We start from the raw sequence: 20,349 nt of genomic DNA, 5'->3' as shown, positions 1-20,349 counted from the left end.
TTCTTCTTACTTCATTCTGGAGCAGTTCATATAATTCCCAATGAAAGAAATTTTTATGGAATCACATGGAATATTTCCAAATGCCCAAAACATCACAGACACACAATTCTTCTTTTTTATTTTTTGGTAAACTCAGAAAATAGAAGATCAAACATTCTAGGCAGAATGGCTTGGAAGTTAATGAGAAAAGACACATGATGCTTACTATCTATAATTATCATTTGTTTAGCGATAAGATGAATTACTCAAATCAGTAAAGTTTGAATCCAATTTGGAATTCAGTGTTTAAGGATGGTTACTTCCACTTAGCCCTTTTCCCTCAGTGAATTCATACATTATTGTGTTACTCTGATGGTTCTCTGGTTACTAACTCTTAATTCTTGCTAAGTCTTCCATCCATCCAAGATTTGAGCCAATAAGTGGGAACCTATGTTTTAGAAGTAGAGAATTGTGATATTCTCATCTTATCCTGAGATATGCAGCTCATTCCACATGGGAAAGTTTCAAATCTGAGAATCTTCTGCCATTCTCTTTGACACAAATCCTTGTGAATCTTGGCTTGAATGGAAAGAGTGTTGGATTCACAACTGAAGAAGACATGTTGAGAGTGGAGCCAAGATGGCAGAGAAAAGCCAGGAAGTTGCCTGAGCTCTCTCAAGTTTCTTTTAGAAAGAGCTCTAAAGGGAATTTAAAGTGACAGAACCCATTAAAAGGATGGAGTAAAACAATTGTTTCAGTGTAAAATGACTTAGAAGAGCTTCAGGAAAGGTTTATTTTATTTAGGCAAAAGTGGAGCCCTGCCCAGCATATGTGCAATGAGGGAAATCTGGTAGGAAGCCCTATCCTACAGCACAGTTCAGCAATCAAGGTTCCTTAGTTCTGACTTAGCTTGCCAGTGGCACAGCAGGTCAACAGTAAGGCTCCAGATCCAAAGCAGAAGATAAATTGAATTCTGAACCCTGGTACAACAGGTGTGACTAAGTCTGTCCATTCCAGTACAGTGGGCAAGCTACCTGCATCATTGGGGCCACAGCAGAAAACTAGTGACAAGGCTGGTGTCTTGTCACAAAAGAAGTTTGTGACACCCTGAGCCAAATGAGCAAAAAGACAGAGTCCTGACCACAGAAAGCTACTTTGATGACAGGGAAGATCAGAATGCAATAAGAAGAGGACAATAATGGCATAATGTTATATGTGAAGTTCAAAGAAGAATAAGAATTGTCTCAAGTTCAAAAATTTCTCTTTGAAGAGTTTCAAAAGGATTTAAAAATCAAAGAGAGGCAGAATGAATATTAAGAAATAAAATTAAAGATATGAAGAATTTTGAAAAAAGGATCAACACCTTGGAAAAAGAAGCACAAAAAATAACTGAAACTCCTTAAAATGGAATTGGCCAAATTGAAAAAAAAAATGTTCATTGAGGAAAACAACTCCTTTAAAAGTAAAACTGACTATATAGAAAAAAGAGATAACAAACAAACAAACAAAAACCAAGCTAGCTGAAAAGAATAATTCACTATAAATTAGAATTGGTTAAGTAGAATTAATGTCTTTATGAGACATCAAGAATCAATCAAACAAAAGCAAAAAAAAAAAATGAAAAATAGAGGAAAATATAAAATACCACATTGGAAAAACAGTTAACCCAGAAAATAGATTCAGGAGAGAGAATTTAAGAAATATTGAACTGCCTGAAAGTGTTGGGATTCTTACAAGGTGCTAAGTCAGTTATCTAATTTAGCATGATACTTAATAGTTCTTTAATTCATTAATGTATTTAGTACTTATTAGAGTTCTACAAGATTCACACCTTTAAGAGAGCATATATATATATAGGCCAAGATAGCAGAGAAGCCACACTCTACTTTTTAAGTTCTTTCATTCCCTTACTACCAACTATTTAATTCAGCCTCAAAAATAGTGCTTGACTGGTAAAACCCATGAAGATTAGAAGTACAACAACTTACCAGCTAAAGAGAATCTGGAATTTCATCACAGGGGTGGGAAAAGACCAGTGTGAAAAGCAATATAACTTGGCTAGCTTAATGTGCAGATCAGGCTGGGGAGGCCTCTGGGGTTAGAAAAGCTACAAGACAGATGAATCAGGCACAGGCTGATTGCTCTACTCTGCTTGCAAAACAGTAGATCATCACTGAGAGATGATCAGAGAAATCAAAGTCACTTTAAAAAACACCAGAACCTATAGTCTGCCCACCCAAAACCAGAAGTGACTCAGCACAGATCACAGAACGCCTGTGCAGCCCCATTCTGCTGTACTGGGCTTTTCCTTGGGGCAGTTCAGAACCTGCACAGCAGGGGGACACAGCCGGGGGCAGCCTCTAATCAGCATAATGGGGGGCTTGGCATGACGCAGTGGAACTTCCCCAGAAGTGAAACTTCCCCAGCAGTGACTGTGCTTCCTGGGGCAGAGATACTTCTAGTCTGTGTGCCCAGGCTGGTCAGCTGCTAATATCCACAGCTTCCTGGGGTGGGGGTGGGGAAGGGGTTTGGCCTGGGGTTGTGACATGTTCACTGTTCAGCCTCTAGCCTCAGGGCAGTTGCTAGGCCACACAGCAGGGGCTCTTCACTAGGCACTTCTGCAGCCCAGCCCCTGCTAACCAGAGCTGAATCACTTCCACTGGGGGGGCAAGAACTCTCTCCCAGAGCACCCAGGTACCTTTGCAGCCTGTTCACAAGACAGCTGCTGTCCATATACCTATCCTTGTTCTGCAGAGGAAGCTGGTAACCTCCTCACCCTGAAGATAGACTCTATTGTAAAGGGCTAGAACTGAGCAAATGCACTTGGATAATGGAGCACATGAGACTAATTACCAATTGCACAATTCTCTATTAATATGTTTGAAGAATGACCCTCCCCAACTATTCTCTGCTGGCTCGATTGGTGGGTGTGGAAAAGAAGGGGAAGTGACTTGTGTGGGTGGAGTAGGAGGAGGAAATTGAGGCATTCTCCTGGTAGTGAAGAGAGAGAAAGGAGGTGTGAAGATTACTGGATCTAATCCCCTGATGGCAACCTTAAAAGACCAAGAATAAAGACTTTTGATTAGCCTGACTCAGGCTCATTTCTGGGAAGACAGAGTTCCAGCCCTATAGCTTTTAAAAATTAGTAAAAAATAAATAAATAAATAAATAAAAGGATAATCGATAGCTTCTATACAGAAAGAGAGCAGTTTTACAACCCCGAGGAGACTAATAGCAGACAGCTCCAGATAATACCCTGAAGGGGAATGTTACCTGGACCCCATTACATAACTCTCTCATAGAAGAGACTATTAAAAACTTCAAAAGAGAATTAGAAGAAAAATGTGGAAAGGAAAGAGAAGCTATGCAAGAGAGTAACAATATTCTGAAATGTGAATGTGAAAATAAAGAATTCTCAAGAAAGTAGGATTTGTGAATTGGAAAAAGAAAATCACTCTAAAAAAAATTAGTGAAATGGAAAAAAAAATTCCGTAGAGCAAAAGAACTCATTTAAAAACTCAACTAGACATATAAAAAAAGAAGTAAAAAAAGGTAATGAAGAAAATAACTCATAAAAATCAGAACTGAACAAATAGAAATGAATGATTCAGGGAGACAACAAGAATCAGTCAAGCAAAACCAAAAAAATAAAAGCTGGAGAAAAATGTCAAATATTTACTTGGAAAATTGACAGACCTGGAAAATAGATCTACGAGAGAAAATCTGAGGATTATTGGACTTCCTGAAAAGTATAATGGAAAAAAGAACCTAGATTCTATTTTAGAGGAAATCATCAAAGAGAATTGCGCATAGGTAATTGAACCAGAAGGTAAAATAAGCATTAAAAGAATTCATTGAACACCTTCTGAAAAAGACCCTAAAAAATAAAAACTCCATGGAATATTGTGGCCAAATTTCAGAACTATCAGACTAAGGAAAAAATATTACAAGCAGCCAGGAAAAAAAAAATAATTCAAATACAAAAGTGCCACAATAAGGATCACTCAAGATCTGGCTGCCCCCACATTGCAGGATTGAAGGGCCTGGAATTTGATATTCCAAAAGGCAAAAGAACTTGGAATGTAGCAAAGAATAAACTACCCAGCTAAGTTGAGCATTTTCTTCCATGGAAGAAGATGGACATTTAATGAAACAGATGAATTCCATTTGTTTGTAAGGAAAAAAACCAGATCTAAACAAAAAAATTGATCTCCAACCACAGGACTCAAGAGAAGCAAAAAACGGTAAAAGGAACTTTTTGAGAATTGAATTTATGTTGTGGATATACATAAAGTCCACATGTATAATTTGAATTTACTGATATATAACATAAAAAAGGGAAGTAGAGATGGAAAGGGAATAGTGTCAGTAAAAAGGAAAAGGGGAGATAAAAAGAGGGAAATTACTTCCCAGGAAGAGGCAAAGAAAACTTATCATATCTGAGGGAATTTAGAGAGGGGGAGAAACATTGTGTGAACTATAGTCTCATCAGAATTGCCTCAAAGAGAAAATAATTAACATATTTGTTTTACAGAGAATTCTCTCTCACCTCATTAAAAAGGGGGAGAAGAAAAGGAAAAGAGTGATAAGGGAAGGATACAAGAAAAGGGAAGGGATTTAAAGGAAGGAGGGAGGGATACTAAAAAGGGAGGGCTTTGTGACACAAGTGGTCCTCATAAGTTTAATACTGGGGAAGGAGTTCAGGAGGGCAAGGAAAAAAGGCATAATCTGGGGATAATATGATGGCAGGAAATACAGAATTAGTAAATTTAACTGTAAATGTGAATGGGATGAACTCTCCCATTAAGTGGAGATGGATAGCAGACTGGATCAAAAGTCAGAACTCTACAATATGTTGTTTAAGGAAACACATTTAAAGCAGGGAGATACACACAGAGTAAAGGTAAAAGGCTGGAGCAGAATCTATTATGATTCAAGTGAAGTAAAAAAAAAAAGCAGGGGTAGCCATCCTTATCTCAGATCAAGCAAAAGCAAAAGCTGATCTAATCAAAAGAGATAAGAAAGGAAACTATATCTTGCTAAAGGGTACCATAGACAATGAAGCGATATCAATAGTAAATATATGTGCACCAAGTGGTATAACATATAACTTCCTAGAGGATAAGTTAAGAGATTTGCAAGACGAAATAGACAACAAAACCATAATAGTGGGAGATCTCAACCTTGCACTCTCAGAATTAGATAAATCAAACCACAAAATAAATAAGAAAGAAATTAAAGAGGTAAATAGAATATTAGGGAAATTAGGTATGATAGATCTTTGGAGAAAATTGAATGGTGACAGAAAGAAGTATACTTCTTTTCAGCAGTTCATGGAACCTATACAAAAATTGACCATATATCAGGACATAAAGAGCTCAAAATTAAATGCAGGAAGGCAAAAATAATAAAGGCTTTCTTTTCAGATCACAATGTAATAAAAACTACATTCAACAAAAAGTTAATTGTAAATAGATCAATATGTAAGTGGAAACTCATTTTAAAGAATGATTGAGAGAATCAGCAAATTATAGACACAATTTATAATTTCACTCAGGATAATGACAACGATGAGACATCATACTAAAATTTGTGGGATGCACTAAAGCAGTTATTAGGGGAAATTTTATATCTTTAGAGGATTACTTGAAGAAAATAGAGAAAGAGAAGATCAATGAATTGGGCTTGCAACTTAAAAAGGTAGAGAAACACCAAATTAAAAACCCCCAATCAAATACTAAACTTGAAATTTTAAAATTAAAAGGAGAAATTAATAATATTCAAAGTAAAAATAATAATAAATAAAACTAAGAGTTGATTTTATGAAAAAAAAAACAATAAAATAGATAAACATTTGGTACATCTGATCAGAAAAGGGAAAGAGGAAAATTAAATTGTTAATCTTAAAAATGAAAAGGGGGAACTTTCCACCAAGGAAGAGGAAATTAGAGAAATAATGAGTTATTTTGCCCAACTTTATACCAATAAATTTGATAATCTAAGTGAAATGGATGACTACCTCCAAAAATATAGGCTTCCTAGATTAACAGAGGAGGAGATAAATTGCTTAAATAGTCCCATTTCAGAAAAATAAATAGAACAGGCTATTAATCAACTCCCCAGGAAAAAATCCCCAGGACCAGATAGATTTACATGTGAATTCTACCAAACATTTAAAGAACAATTAGCCCCATATTATATAAACTATTTGAAAAAATAGGGGATGTAGGAGTCCTACCAAACTCCTTTTATGACACAGACATGGCATTGATACCTAAACCAGGCAGATCAAAAACTGAGAAAGAAAACTATAGACCAATCTCCTTAATGAATATTGATGCTAAAATCGTAAATAAGATATTAACAAAAAGACTCCAGAAAATCACCCCCAGGATAATACACCATGATCAAGTAGGATTTATACCAGGAATGGAGGACTGGTTTAATATTAGGAAAACTATTAGTATAATTGGCCATATTAATAATCAAATTGACAAAAAACATATGATCATCTCAATAGATGCAGAAAAAACATTTGATAATATCCAACTAAATATTCCTACTAAAAACACTTGAGAGTATAAAATTAAATGGACTATTCCTTAAAATAGTCAGGAACATATATTTAAAATCATCTGTAAGTATCAAATGTAATGGGGATAAACTGGAACCTTTCCCAGTAAGATCAGGAGTGAAACAAAGTTGCCCACTATCACCATTACTATTCAATATTGTATTAGAAATGCTAGCCTCGGCAATAAGAGTCAAGAAAGAGGTTAGAGGAATAAGAGTAAGGAATGAGGAAATCAAACTATTACTCTTTGCAGATGATATGATGGTATAATTAGAAAACCCCAGAGATTCTAATAAAAAGTTATTAGAAATAATTCACAACGTTAGCAAAGTTGCTGGATACAAAATAAATCCACATAAATCCTCAGCATTTTTATACATCACCATCAAAATGCAATAGCAAGAGATACAAAGAGAGATTCCATTCAAAACAACTGTCGAGAATATAAAATATTTGGGAAACCATCTACCAAAGAAAAGTCAGGAATTATATGAGCAAAATTACAAAACACTTGCCACAAAATAAAGTCAGATTTAAATAATTGGAAGGACATTAAGTGCTCTTGGAGAGGCCGAGCAAATATAATAAATATGACTATACTCCCTAAACTAATCTATTTATTTAGTGCTATACCAATCAAACTCCCAAGAAACTATTTTAATTACCTGGAAAAAATAACTACAAAATTCATATGGAAGAACAAAAGGTCTAGAATTTCAAGGGAATTAATGAAAAAAAAATCAGATGAAGGTGGCCTAGCTGTACCTGATCTAAAACTATATTATAAAGCAGCAATCACCAAAACCATTTGGTATTGTCTAAGAAATAGACCAGTTGATCAGTGGAACAGGTTAGGTTCACAGGATAAAATAGTGTACAGTTATAGCAATATAGTGTTTGACAAACCCAAAGATACCAACTTTTGGCATAAGAATTTATTATTTGAAAAAAAATCTTGGGAAAACTGAAAATTAGTATGGCAGAAATTAGATATGGACCCATGCTTAACACCATATACCAAGTTAAGATGAAAATGGGTCCATGATTTAGGCATAAAGAATGAGATCATAAATAGATTAGAGGAACATAAGATAGTTTACCTCTCAGACTTGTGTAGGAGGAAGGAATTTATGACCAAAGGAGAACTAGAGATCATTATTGATCACAAAATAGAAGATTTTGATTACATCAAATTAAAAAGCTTTTGTACAAACAAAACAAATGCAAACAAGATTAGAAGGGAAGTAACAAACTGGAAAACTATTTTTACAGTTAAAGGTTCTGATAAGTGCCTCATTTCCAAAATATATAGAGAACTGACTCTAATTTATAAGAAATCAAGTCATTCTCCAATTGATAAATGGTCAAAGGATATTAACAATTTTCAGATGATGAAATTGAAACTATTTCCACTTATATGAAAGTGTTCCAAATCACTACTGATCAGAGAAATTCTGAGATACCACTACACACCTGTCAGATTGGTTAAGAAGACAGGAAAAAATAATGATGAATGTTGGAGGGGCTTTGGGAAAACTGGGACACTGACACATTGTTGGTGGAGTTATGAAAGAATCCAACCATTCTAAAGAGCAATCTCGAATTATGCCCCCGAAATTACCAAACTGTGTATACCCTTTGATCCAGCAGTGCTACTACTGGGCTTATATCCCAAAGAAATACTAAAGAAGGGAAAGAGACCTTTATGTGCTAAAATGTTTGTGGCAGCCCTTTTTGTAGTGGCTAGAAACTGGAAAATGAACGGATACCTGTCAATTGGAGAATGGTTGGGTAAATTATGGTATGTGAATGTTATGGAATATTATTGTTCTGTAAGAAATGACCAGCAGGATGAATACAGAGAGGGTTGGAAAGACTTACATGAACTGATGCTGAATGAAATGAGCAGAACTGTGTGATCATTATACACTTCAACAATGACACTGTATGAAGATGTATTCTGATGGAAGTGGATATCTTCAACAAAGAGATCTAATTCAGTTTCAATTGATCAATGATAGACAGAATCAGCTACACCCAGAGAAGGAACACTGGGAAATGAGTGTAAACTGTTTGCATTTTTGTCTTTCTTCCCAGGTTATTTTTACCTTCTGAATTCAATTATTCCTGTGCAACAAGAAATTTGTTTCTGCACACATATATTGTATCTAGGACATACTATAACACATTTAACATGTATGGGACTGACTGTCATCTAGGGAAGGGGGTGGAGGGAAGGAGGGAAAAATTTGGAATAGAAGTGAGTACAAGGGATAATGTTGTAAAAAAAATTATCCATGTACTTTCAAAAATTATAATTATAAATTTAATAAAAAAGAAAAAAATTACCCATGAATATGTATTGTCAAAAATTATAATTATAAAATTAATATTTTTTTTTAAAAAAGAGAGCATATATAAGCTAGGAGCCTCAACCAGGATTGAAATTGGGAGATTCACAAACCAGGATTCAGTCAAGGAGATTCACAAGCCAGAGAATGCAGTCGGGCAGAACTGAGGAAGACAGAGAAGTGGTGGTAGGCTGTCTTATGGGGAACACTGAAACCAAGATGTGGAAGGCCTCCAGAAAACTAGCTGAGCCCCAGTGAAGGAGATAAGATTTTGGAAGACACAATAAAAGATTTGGACTTTTAATACCTAGCTGCTGTTGTGATTACACTGAACTGAAACTAAGGCTGCCTCTAGAAACCCCCCAAGAAACCTGCTCCCAGAAAACATTATATTTTAGAGAATAAAATTATATTTTGTTGCCCAACGTGGGGCAAAAAAGTTCAGATCACTGAATTTCTCCTTGTGTACAGCTATAGCAATCTAGTGTTTGACAACCCCAAAGATACCAACTTTTGGCATAAGAATTCATTATTTGAAAAAAAGCTCTTGGGAAAACTGGAAATTAGTATGACAGAAATTAGATATGGACCCACACTTAACACCATATACCATACTTGCTTCGTTAAGGAAAAAGAATTGAATCCAAACGAGTGGAAATTAGTAGAACAACTAGGTGAAGACTCCAATTCCAATCCAAACTCAATTTCCAAAAATACACTTTATACATATAATTTAATACAACTGGCTTTAAGAAATTATATAAGTACTAGAATAAGGAAAAAGAAGAAAGACCAGGAGAAGTAGTAGCATCAGATTTACTGTTACATACCCCTAATAGGTAACCTGATGATAGTTGTCCAGATTCTGACTCTAAGCAGCAGAGTTCAGGAATATTCTAGACTGCAGCTGTGACAGCTGACCATCCAATGCTCACTATCTATATAAATGGAATAACATTAGAAGGATTGGTAGACATGGGTGCAGATCGTACAGTCATTAGAGGTGACAACTGGCCCAGTCACTGGCCAAAGATTAAGGCAGACACCTATATGTCTGGTGTAGGAGGATCAATAGCAGAAATTAGTGCTGTCCCTATGCAATGGACATTTGAAAATGAAACAGGAATTTTTACTCCTTTTATAGTTGAAAAAATCCCCATCAATCTGTGGGTAACAGAAATTTTACAGCAGATAGGATTACAATTAAGTACTTTGGCTTTTTAGGTAGGGCTGCTGTTGAAGGTCCTATTCAGTGGAAAACTGATACACCAGTGATAGAACAGTGGCCCTTAACAAATGATAAAATTCAGGCCTTAGTAGATGTAATGCAAGAGCAACTTGACCAAGGACACTTACAACCTTCTCTAAGTCCTTGAAATTCCCCAGTATTTGTTGTAAAAAAAGAAATCTGGAAAATGGAGGATGTTGACTGATTTAAGAAGAGTAAATGAACAAATGGAAGCTATGGGAACTCTTCAGTATAAAATATAAGATATAAATAAGGAATTTTCAGAAGAAATCAACATTATCTATAATCATATAAAACATTCTAAACCATTTGTAATTAGAGAAATGCAAACTAAAACAACTCTGAAGTACTATCTCACACTTACTATAGTAAATAAAATGACAGAAAATAAAAACAACATATATTGGAAGGGGTATAGAAAAATTGGGACATTAATACATTGCTAATTGATTTCTGAACAGATCTAATCTTCTCAGGAACATTTTGGTATTATTCTCAAAGAGTTATAAAACTGCAAATACTTTGACCCATAAATATCACTTATGGGTCTATATTCTTAACAGATCAAAGAAAAAAGAAAAGAACTTATGTGTACAAATATATTTATAGTAGCTCTTTTTGTGGAGGCAAAAAAATATTGTCTACAATTATTTTAAATGGAATTTCTCTTTTTATCTCTTCCTGCTGGGCCTTTTTGGTGGTTCAACTTATTTTTTAGTTCACTTTTAAAGATTACCTAAATATACCATGGTATTGCCTACCAAGAGTGATAATTCTCTTTTTTTGTTGTCTATTTTAATTCCTTTAAATTTCTCTTTATTCTCTTATTATTATTGCTAGCATTTATAGTACAATACTGAATAACAATAATGATAATGGGTACCCTTGATTCACCTCTGATCTTATCTGGAAGACTTCTTAGCTTGATCACATTAAACGTAATGCTTGCTAATGATTTTAGATAGATACTCATTATTTTAAAGAAAGCTCCATTTATTTGTATGCTTTCTAGGGTTTTTAATGGGAATGACTGTTGTATTTTGTTTAAAGGCTTTTTTCTACACCTAATGAAATAATCATATGATTATTGCTGGTTTTATTATTGATATTATTAATTGTGCTGACAGTTTTCTTATTACTGAACCAATCCTGCATTTCTGGTATAAATTCCATCTGGTCCTGGTCCTTCTGATATATTTATATAATCTCTTAATAATATTTTATTTAAAATGTTTGCCTCAATATTCATTAGGGAAATCGGTTTATAGTTTTCTTTCTATTTTTGTTCTTCATGGTTTAGATAATAGCACCATGTGCTATAAAAGGAGTAAAAGGACTCTTTTTTGCCTATTTTCCCAAATACTATATATACATTGCTTTTATTATTTTTTTGCAGAGAGAGACCATTGATGGCTGCTTCGGTTTCTTTTTCTGAGATAGGGTTATTTTAGTATTCTATTTCTTCTTCTAATCTGGGAAATTTTAATTTTTGTAGAGATTCACCAAAATAACTTAGATTCTTATATTTCTTGGTGTGTACTTAGGCAAAATAGTTCCTAATATTTGCTTTAATTTTTCCATCTTTATTGGTGATGAATTCAGCCTTTTTCATTTCTTGATGTTATGATTTGATTTTTTCTTTTTTAATAAAATTAATTACTAATTTATCCATTTTATTGTTTTTTCTTATTATCAATTCCTGGTTTTTATTTATTAATTTAATAACTTTCTTACTTTCAATTTTATTAATTTCCTCCTTTGGTGTTTAGAATTTTTATTTTGTTTTTAATTGGCAATCTATTTTTTTTTAGTTGTGTATTTATTGATTTTATTCATGTAAGAGTTTAGAGATTAAAAAAAATTTTCTCTTATGTAGTGTTTTGGATATATAGTGTAATGGGTCAGAAATCTGGAGAAATGTACTTGAAACAAGGATTCTTACAACAAGATGTTAACTCAGTGGAATTGATAAGACAATGGTTATCTAGTTTTAGCATGTGAGTTCTCTATTAAGTATGATTAATAATCTTATAACAAATAATGGTTACATAGTGATATAATGATTGGTTTATACTCAGTATATAAAATGGGGACAAACTCAGCCAGAGAAAGAAAACTTGACCAGCCTCTGGAGGTCCTCCTTCAGTGGAGGAATGCAGGAGGCAAGAGAACCACCAGAGGTTGGTCAAATCTTTTCTTTCAAAGTGCAGGAGGCAGGAGAGCCACCAACAGGCTGATCAAAGATGGAATCTCTGTGGCTTACTTTGTCCTCAGTTTAAATACTCTATTACAGTTACATCAATTGTAGAACTATTACATCACCATGCTAAGTACTAAGTATATGTAAAGTAGATAACCATTGTCTCATCATTTCCACTGAGTTAACACCTTGTTTCAAGTATACTTCTCCAGAGTTCTGGCTCTCTACAATATATGATAAATTTTGGTACTTTGTATCATTGTTGTCATTCTCTTTAATGAAATTATTAATTATTTCTATGATTTGGTCTTTGCCTACTCATTTTTAGAGTTAGATTACTTAGTTTACAATTAATGTTAATATGTTTTTATCATCCTTTATTGAGGAAAATTGTATTGGATTATGATCTGAAAAACACAAGTTAAATATTTCTGCTTTGTTACATTTGGTTAGAAGGATTTTATTCTCTAGCACATGGTAAATATTTGAATAGGCGTAATATGCCACTGAGAAAAGGGTGTATTTTTTTTCTGCTTTTTCCTTTTTCCTTCAGCCAAAGCATAATAAATTTTGCTCCTTATTTTTACTCTATGTGTTTCTCCATGCTTCCAGTTTGTTTTTCATAAACAACATATTGTAAGAACCTGATTTTTAGTTCATTCTAGTATTTGCTTCCATTTTATGAGTGAATTCATCCCATTACTATTCACAGATATGATTATTAACTTTTTCATTTCCACCTTATTTCCTTCCTGTTTATTCTCTTCTTCCTCTTTATAACCTCCCCCCCTCTCAAAAATTCACCCTCAAAAACATCTTGTTTCTGAATACTGTCTCTTCCAATCTACCCTCCCTTGTATCACTCTTCCTTCTTCTCTTTCCCCACCCCCCTTCCTACTTCCCAGTAGGGTGAGATAGATTTCTACACATATACATACACAAACATACATTCCCTCCAATTGTGAACATGTCTTTGTCAATAAAATGTAAGCTACATAACATTAGAGATTACTTCATTATAAGGATGTGGTTCCCACAAAACAAGAGAAGGGAATTATAAGGGCCCTTTAAATGGGCAGACACGGTGCATCGGGAGATTGAGGCCCAGAAGTAATTTCTGTGGATATTAGGACTGCCTTGAATGTGGGATCTTGGCCACGATGAGATAGCTTCATAATGGGTGACTCTCTTGCTGATTGGCTGTGTGTGTGACCTCACAGGCCCTTTATAAGCCCACTGCAGGCAGCAGTCGCTCTCTTTAACCTGGCGCTCTTCACCCTGGCTCCCTAGCCTGGGTGGCCAAGCCAAGATGGGTAGCCAAAAGAGGTAAGGAATTTGGTAGTGAACACGTGGGTCTTCTGCCCAGGTGTTCACTCAGGAACCAACAAGTCAGGGCATCAGTCAGGGCATTATGTGAGTAGGTATAATAAAGGCTTTTAAGATTACACGTGGCTGTTCTTGAGCTCACTACTGGGTATTAAACTATAGATTCAAGAGATTGTGGCCAGAGACTTTTGAAGGCCTCAGAGGAGGCGAGCCGGGTAGAGTTCACACTGCAAAGGTCAGTGGTCAAAGGTACTCTGTTGGGCCTAGGACAGACTAATAATTGTAACTGCCAGGAGAGCACGTTACACTTCATTTTTCTGATTATGTACTAATACTTTACACAATACCTGAACATAGTTGTTGTTCCATTATTTCAGTCTTGTCCATGTATTCATGGTCCTGTTAGAAATTTTCTTAACAAAGATATGGGAGTAGTTTGTCATTTTTCCCTCCAGTTCATGGTAGGCTCTTTATAAATGCTTGTTAATTCATTAGAATAACTTAAAGGCTTCCAATGTTATATGAAAATTAAAACTTTTTTTTTAAAGTAGCTGTTACTATAATGGGTGTAAGACTGAACAGCTCCATCAAATTTTCGGTAATGAAGGGATCCATGATTTCAAGATCTATTTATTTTATGCCCACTTACTGTGGGTATATCACAGAGTTCTATCCTGAGTCCTCTTCTCTTTTTTTCTATACTTTCTCACTTAGTGACTTCATTAGCTTTCATGAGTTCAGTGATATATGGACCAAAATTCTAATATGTTTAGCACTGGTCTCCTAAACTCCAGTCTCCTATCACTCCACTCATAACCTACTAGACATTTCCAAATTGATCTTTTGTAGAGATTTCAAATTCAATATGTGCAAAATAGAACTCATTCCTCTTCTGAACTTTCCTAAAGTGCAGTCTCAGTAACCTTTTCTCTCAAATTCGTTTTTAAAAAAGACAGTCTTAAAATCATAGTACCATCCTTTACAAACATTTGACGTTATTGATTTCAATCAATGCTATATTTAAAAAGATGGAAATGAGTAATGGAGTTCCCCTCTTTCTGATTTGAAAGTTTGGGGAAACACTGCTCTCTATAGCCTTTGTTAAATATGAAATATTACCATTAGCAGTCAATTTTTTTCTTTAATTATTTTCAATTCCAATTTTTCTTTACCCCATTCTTTGAGAAGGCAACTAATGTAATTCTCAATTAATATGTGAAGTCATGCTGTTTCCATATGAGCCATGTTGCAAAAAAACCCCAAAACAATGAGGATAAAGAAAGTGAAAAAAATGCTTTAATCTACATGTAGAGTTCATTAGTTCTTTCTCTGGAAGTGGATAACATTTTTCATCATCATTCTTTTGGAGCTGTCATGGATCATTTTATTGAATAGAGAAATTAATTCTTTTACTTTTTGTTATTGTTACTCCAATGCTATTGCTATGTATAATTTTTTCTGGTTCTTTTGTTTCATTTTGCATCAATTCACATGTCTTGTCAGTTTTTTTCTGAAACTATCTCCCATCATTTCTTATAATACATATAATATATAATAGATATATGAACTTTGAAATTAAAATATTGAGGCACTTCTTTTTTTTTTTTTTTTACCTTACTGAGGATAAATTTAACATAAGATATCTGACAAAAATAAGATATCTGGGATAGCTAGGTGGCATAGTGGATAGAGAACCAGCCCTAAAGTCAAGAGGACCTGAGTTCAAATTTGACCCCAGACATTTAATACTTCCTAGCTGTGTGACCCTGGGCAAGTCACTTAATCCCAGTTGTCTCAGAAAAAAAGTGATAAGTAAAAAATGATAAGTGATAAGATTTCCCCCATTAGGCTATCAGAAAAAAAGTGATGAATAAAAAATAATAAATGGTAAGATTTCCCCATTAGGCTATTAGACTCTACAGGGAAAGGACTTTTTTGCTTTCTTCATTTGTAACTCTAAGACGGCAGAATGAGTGACAGATGTAAAGAAAATTCAGTAGGAAATCATAGAAAATGAAGGTGAAGGAAGAGAGAAAGGGGAAAAATAAAATGCAAAAAACTAACCAACTAAACAAACAAACAACAACTCCACTGGCCTTTAAAATGTTTTCTCAGGATGAAGCAGCAGCAAGACCAATGCTTAGTTAGGATTTAGTCCTAGATTTAGATTGATCCATAAATACTTTCTTATCCTAGTATCTTAGGTGTATAAGGACATGTATCTGTAAGATGAATGGTTATCTTAAGGCTATAGTTCACTGACTGTAGAAAAGATAAAAACTTAACTGGTTTACATAGGGCTCAACTTTATATATGCTATGGTAGAAGCCAATTGGTAATGGCCAGCAGGAACCAGAAAATTAGCACTCTGTCTTTGTGTTAATACTTTTGTACTTAAAGAGATACTTTAACCATTAGAATTAGCCACAGGATAAAAGAATAAACTTAAAATCAAATGCACCACTTTGGGCTCAAGAAACTCTCATTTTGATGGACTAATAGATCCTCCTAAAGAAGAAATACAGAATTAATGAAATAAATAAAATTGTCAACCCAAGCAAAATTCATTATTTGCCATAGTGATGGTTTTAGCCAAATGAGGGAAGATATACATGGACAATGGGTCTGATATCTATAGTTCAAAAAGATTTAGTTTCTAACTCCCTTACATTTGGCGAAATGTTCATCCATCTCACTGCATGTATACATTTTAAATCCACTTGGGACATGGAGTCTATCTTTTCTCCTCTCTTTAGTATAAAGTACAGAACTAAGTAATTAGTAAGAATGACATATTATTGATAATTATATTCATGAAATGTTCATTAGAAATCAGCAACATAGTATTAGAAAAATAGTAAATTTGTCTAAGAAAGGCTTTATTTATTGTTTAATGATTGTCCTGCAAGATTTCTCTTATATGAGTTAAAAGGATTGTTGATAGTTGGATAGCAGAAGACAAAATATTTCTCAGACTGACCATTATTATGAAAAAAGGACAATTTAGACTATTTTTGAAGGTCAAAGTCTCTCAAATGCTTCAGAAAAAGAACAAAAGGAAATAATTAATTTAAATAAATTATCTCCTAAGAGAATATAAGATTCAAATAAGGGATTCTGTATTAATATTCAGGATACAGATCACATGAGGATGTTTGGCTAAAATATTAGCCAAATAACGAAGTTACTGAAGCAGTTAACATATCACCATTTAGAGAAGAAAGCATAGAAGAAAAATATATAGGAATGATGTAAGAAACACAAAACAAAATTTAATTCAGCTCCCTCTAGTATTTTTTGAAAGAATCAGGGGCTTCAAAGCATTCCTTTGACATTAAATGAAATGGAAGTTTGATAATTCTTTGCCTAATTTGGTCAAGGAAGCTGCCTGAACCAAATTCTGTTGTTGTTCAAAGGTGTTCCATTCTTTATGACCTCCATTTGGGGTTTTCTTGGCAAAGATATTGAAGCAATTGGCCATTTTCTTTTTCAGATCATTTAACACATAAGTAAACTGAGGTAAACAAGATTAATTGAGTTGGTCAGAGTCATACAGTTAGTATCTGAGATCATATTTAAACTCAGCTTCTCCTGACTCCAAGCCTGTCATACTATTCACCGTGCCATAACCTGCCCAAGTTAAATTATATTCCTTTTTTTTTTTTTTCTTGAGCAAGTTTCTAAAGCAAAGCATATAGAAGCTCAAGGTTCAGAGGTATGACCACTCATGCTTCAGGTATGCATTGCTCTGCACCCAAAATCACAAAGTCATAGAAAGTTTTAAAGAATTACAACTTATATTAAAAGAAATTATATTTGTGCATTTCATTTTTCTTCCATTTTCCCCTTCAACAGAACTTGCTCAGAGAATGCTATGTGATATTTATGTTGATAAAATGTTGGCCTTGAGGACCTGATTTCAAATGTCAAAATCTCAAAAATCAAATTTCAACAACTCTTTTTTTTTTTTTTTTTTTCTTTTTTCTGAGGCTGGGGTTAAGTGACTTGCCCAGGGTCATACAGTTAGGAAGGGTTAAGTGTCTGACACCAGATTATAACTAAGATCCTCCTGAATTCAGGGTTGGTGCTCCATCCACTGTGCCACTGCGCCACCTAGCTGCCCCCCAACAACTGTTAATAGTAAGGAGACTTCATAGTGATCTGGCCAAATGGGTATAATTAAAGTTCCTACCTCACAGGATTGTTGTAGAGATCATAAATCGGATAACATATATTAAAATGTCTTACACACCTTAAAATACTATATGGATATTAACTATCATTATTGATTATTTTTCATCTTTCCATGAAGGAATCTATACTTTGAAATCTGTCCACATCTAGATATATGATCCTATGAAATGTTTCAATTCAAATTATAGGACAATCTTACTACTTTTCAATTGTTTAAGTATTCTTAAAAATTAACCAAGAAGGAAAAAAAATCAAAAGCAAATCTTTTCAACCCCAAATGAGTAGAAATCTTGAGTTTCAAAGATCTAGAAAGTTAATCTAATATCTTCATAAAGAAATGGTTGCTTTTCACAGCAGGGTATTTCTTCAGGCAACTTAATCTCAAGAAATATTTGTCTCAGTCAAGCTGTATGTGGAAACTGTGACACTATTTAGGGTCCCAGAGATCATTAAAGAATATGGGAAATCTCAGTGGAGCAAGACCTGCAGGTCTGGAGAAAAAGTTTCCTTCTAACTGATGCTCAAGGCATCTCTCAAAGGGGATAACATCCTTTTTGGATGGCACAAGTCTAAATAGCCTCTGCACAAATTCGTGCAGAGGCTATTTAGACTTGTTGCTTAATAATAATTTATTAGTAGTATTAATAATAAAATTGTTATAAATATCCTCATGTAATTCACAAATCTAATTCACATGTTGAATTTCAGTTCATCCTTGATTTGTTTTAGTGAAGATTCACGTTCTCTCCCTCTCATAATTTCTAATCAGTTTCAAGAAATAGTTAGTTGCCTCAGTTCACGAAGAACTGAACTTTGGCAAGAACCCTTTTGAATGTAAGCTATATCTCCAACCTTGTTTTAACAGGAGTGATCTTTACCAAAGATCTAGAAGATGGAAGCGGTTTTATTTATAGGACTTTTCCCCTGAACCAGCAGTCATTTTCTAGCATCAACTCTTGTATCTCATCATTCTCCATACGTCATTTTAAGATTGTAGAGGACTTGTTGGAGATCAGAACCACACTGCAACCTACGGAATATGTGTTACAATCAATCAATGGACCACCTGGCATTTATAAAGAGCATATGCTATGTGCCGAGCCTAGTTCTCTGTTCTCCTTGCCAAAAGGATCAAAGACAGGGATCTGATCATTCCCTGTTTAGATCACTTCCACGCCTATGTGAGCCCAGACTTAGGGCAATGTCAGGATGAGGGAACTGACTCCCCAAACTACCTCTAACCCGGATGAGGGGGCTTCCATTTCTTGCGCTCTTTAGAATGTCCACGAACCCACCTGAGGGCTCCATGCTGCTGGCCGGGCTTCTCTTGGGACGGAGCGCCGCACAGTACAGCGTGCGATGCGCCGGGGCCGTGTTTAGGGAGCGGGAACCTGCACTGGTGTCTCCTGAAGCCGTGGGAACGGTGGGAAGGAACTGCGTGGCCGGCCTAGAGAGTGCTACTCTTTGCTCTCCACAGCGCCGCGCTCCGCCCCCATCCCCGCTGGGCCCCCCACCCCCACCCCCGGCCTGCCCCTGGCTTCTCCGGAAGCTCAGCCCCAGCTCTTCGGGCCCTCTCAAATCCGCTGTGCCTCTATCTTTGCAGAAGTGAAACTGCCCCAGACCCTGACCCGGCATCCTACACCTCCCACTCAAAGCACCTTCCTCCTTCTCTCTTCCTTCTACAGGTTTCTCCTTTCTCTGCTTTACCCTACTGCACTTGGATCGCCTTTCTACTTTAATTCATGTCTCTTGTTTTCTGCTAAATGTGGGGATCCTGGGACCTGAGATCTATTTCAGGCTCGGCCATTTATTACTTATGTTACATTGGGAAAGACATTTCATTCATTCGGGTCTCAGTTTCATTATGTAAAACCTGGGGGCAGTTAGAATAGGTCCCTTCTGAATCTGTTAAATTCCTGTGGCTCCAAAACCCAACAAGGCAAAGCATGATTAGAGACTCTGCCCTCTGCTTACATTTTATCAGGGATGATAATGCATTTAAGGTGAAAGGGAAGCGAGTATATTTATGATTTCCTTAGTCTAAGATACTTCCAGATAAAGAAATACCCTCTATGTACCACTACACACCTCTCAGATCGGTTAAGATGGTAGGAAAAGATGACGCATGTTAGAGGGGATGTGAGAAAACTGGGACAGTAATACATTATTGGTGGCGTGGTGGACTGATTCAATCATTCTGGAGATCAGTTTGGAACTATGCCCAAAGGGCTACCAAACTGTGTTTCTACTAGGCCTGTATCCCAAAGAGGTCAAAGAGGAAGAAAAAGGACCCACATGTTTGTGGCAACCTTCTTTTTAGTGGCAAGAAACTGGAAACTGGCCTTCAGTTGAGGAATGGCTACATGGTGTATGAGTTATGGAATATTATTGTTCTGTAAGGAATGACCATCAGGATGATTTCAGAGAGGCCTGGAGAGACTTACATGAACTGATGCTAAGTGAAGTGAGCAGAACC

At 35.3% G+C, this 20,349-nt stretch overlaps 1 protein-coding gene across 1 annotated transcript in view; it reads right to left on the bottom strand.

Annotated features, from left to right (window-relative positions):
• The window catches only part of BANK1 (B cell scaffold protein with ankyrin repeats 1), a 388,904-nt gene extending 369,396 nt beyond the window's left edge, over positions 1–19,508 (bottom strand). Inside the window, exon 1 of the mRNA XM_074275760.1 lies at positions 19,169–19,508. Coding sequence (XP_074131861.1) covers positions 19,169–19,508 — 340 coding nt within the window. The remainder of the gene's footprint in view (positions 1–19,168) is intronic.
• Between the last annotated feature and the right edge of the window lie 841 nt (positions 19,509–20,349).

This window comes from Sminthopsis crassicaudata, chromosome 6, assembly GCF_048593235.1.
Source record: "Sminthopsis crassicaudata isolate SCR6 chromosome 6, ASM4859323v1, whole genome shotgun sequence".
In the NCBI taxonomy this organism is placed as follows: domain Eukaryota; kingdom Metazoa; phylum Chordata; class Mammalia; order Dasyuromorphia; family Dasyuridae; genus Sminthopsis; species Sminthopsis crassicaudata.
This window is presented reverse-complemented; position numbering and strand designations above follow the sequence as displayed.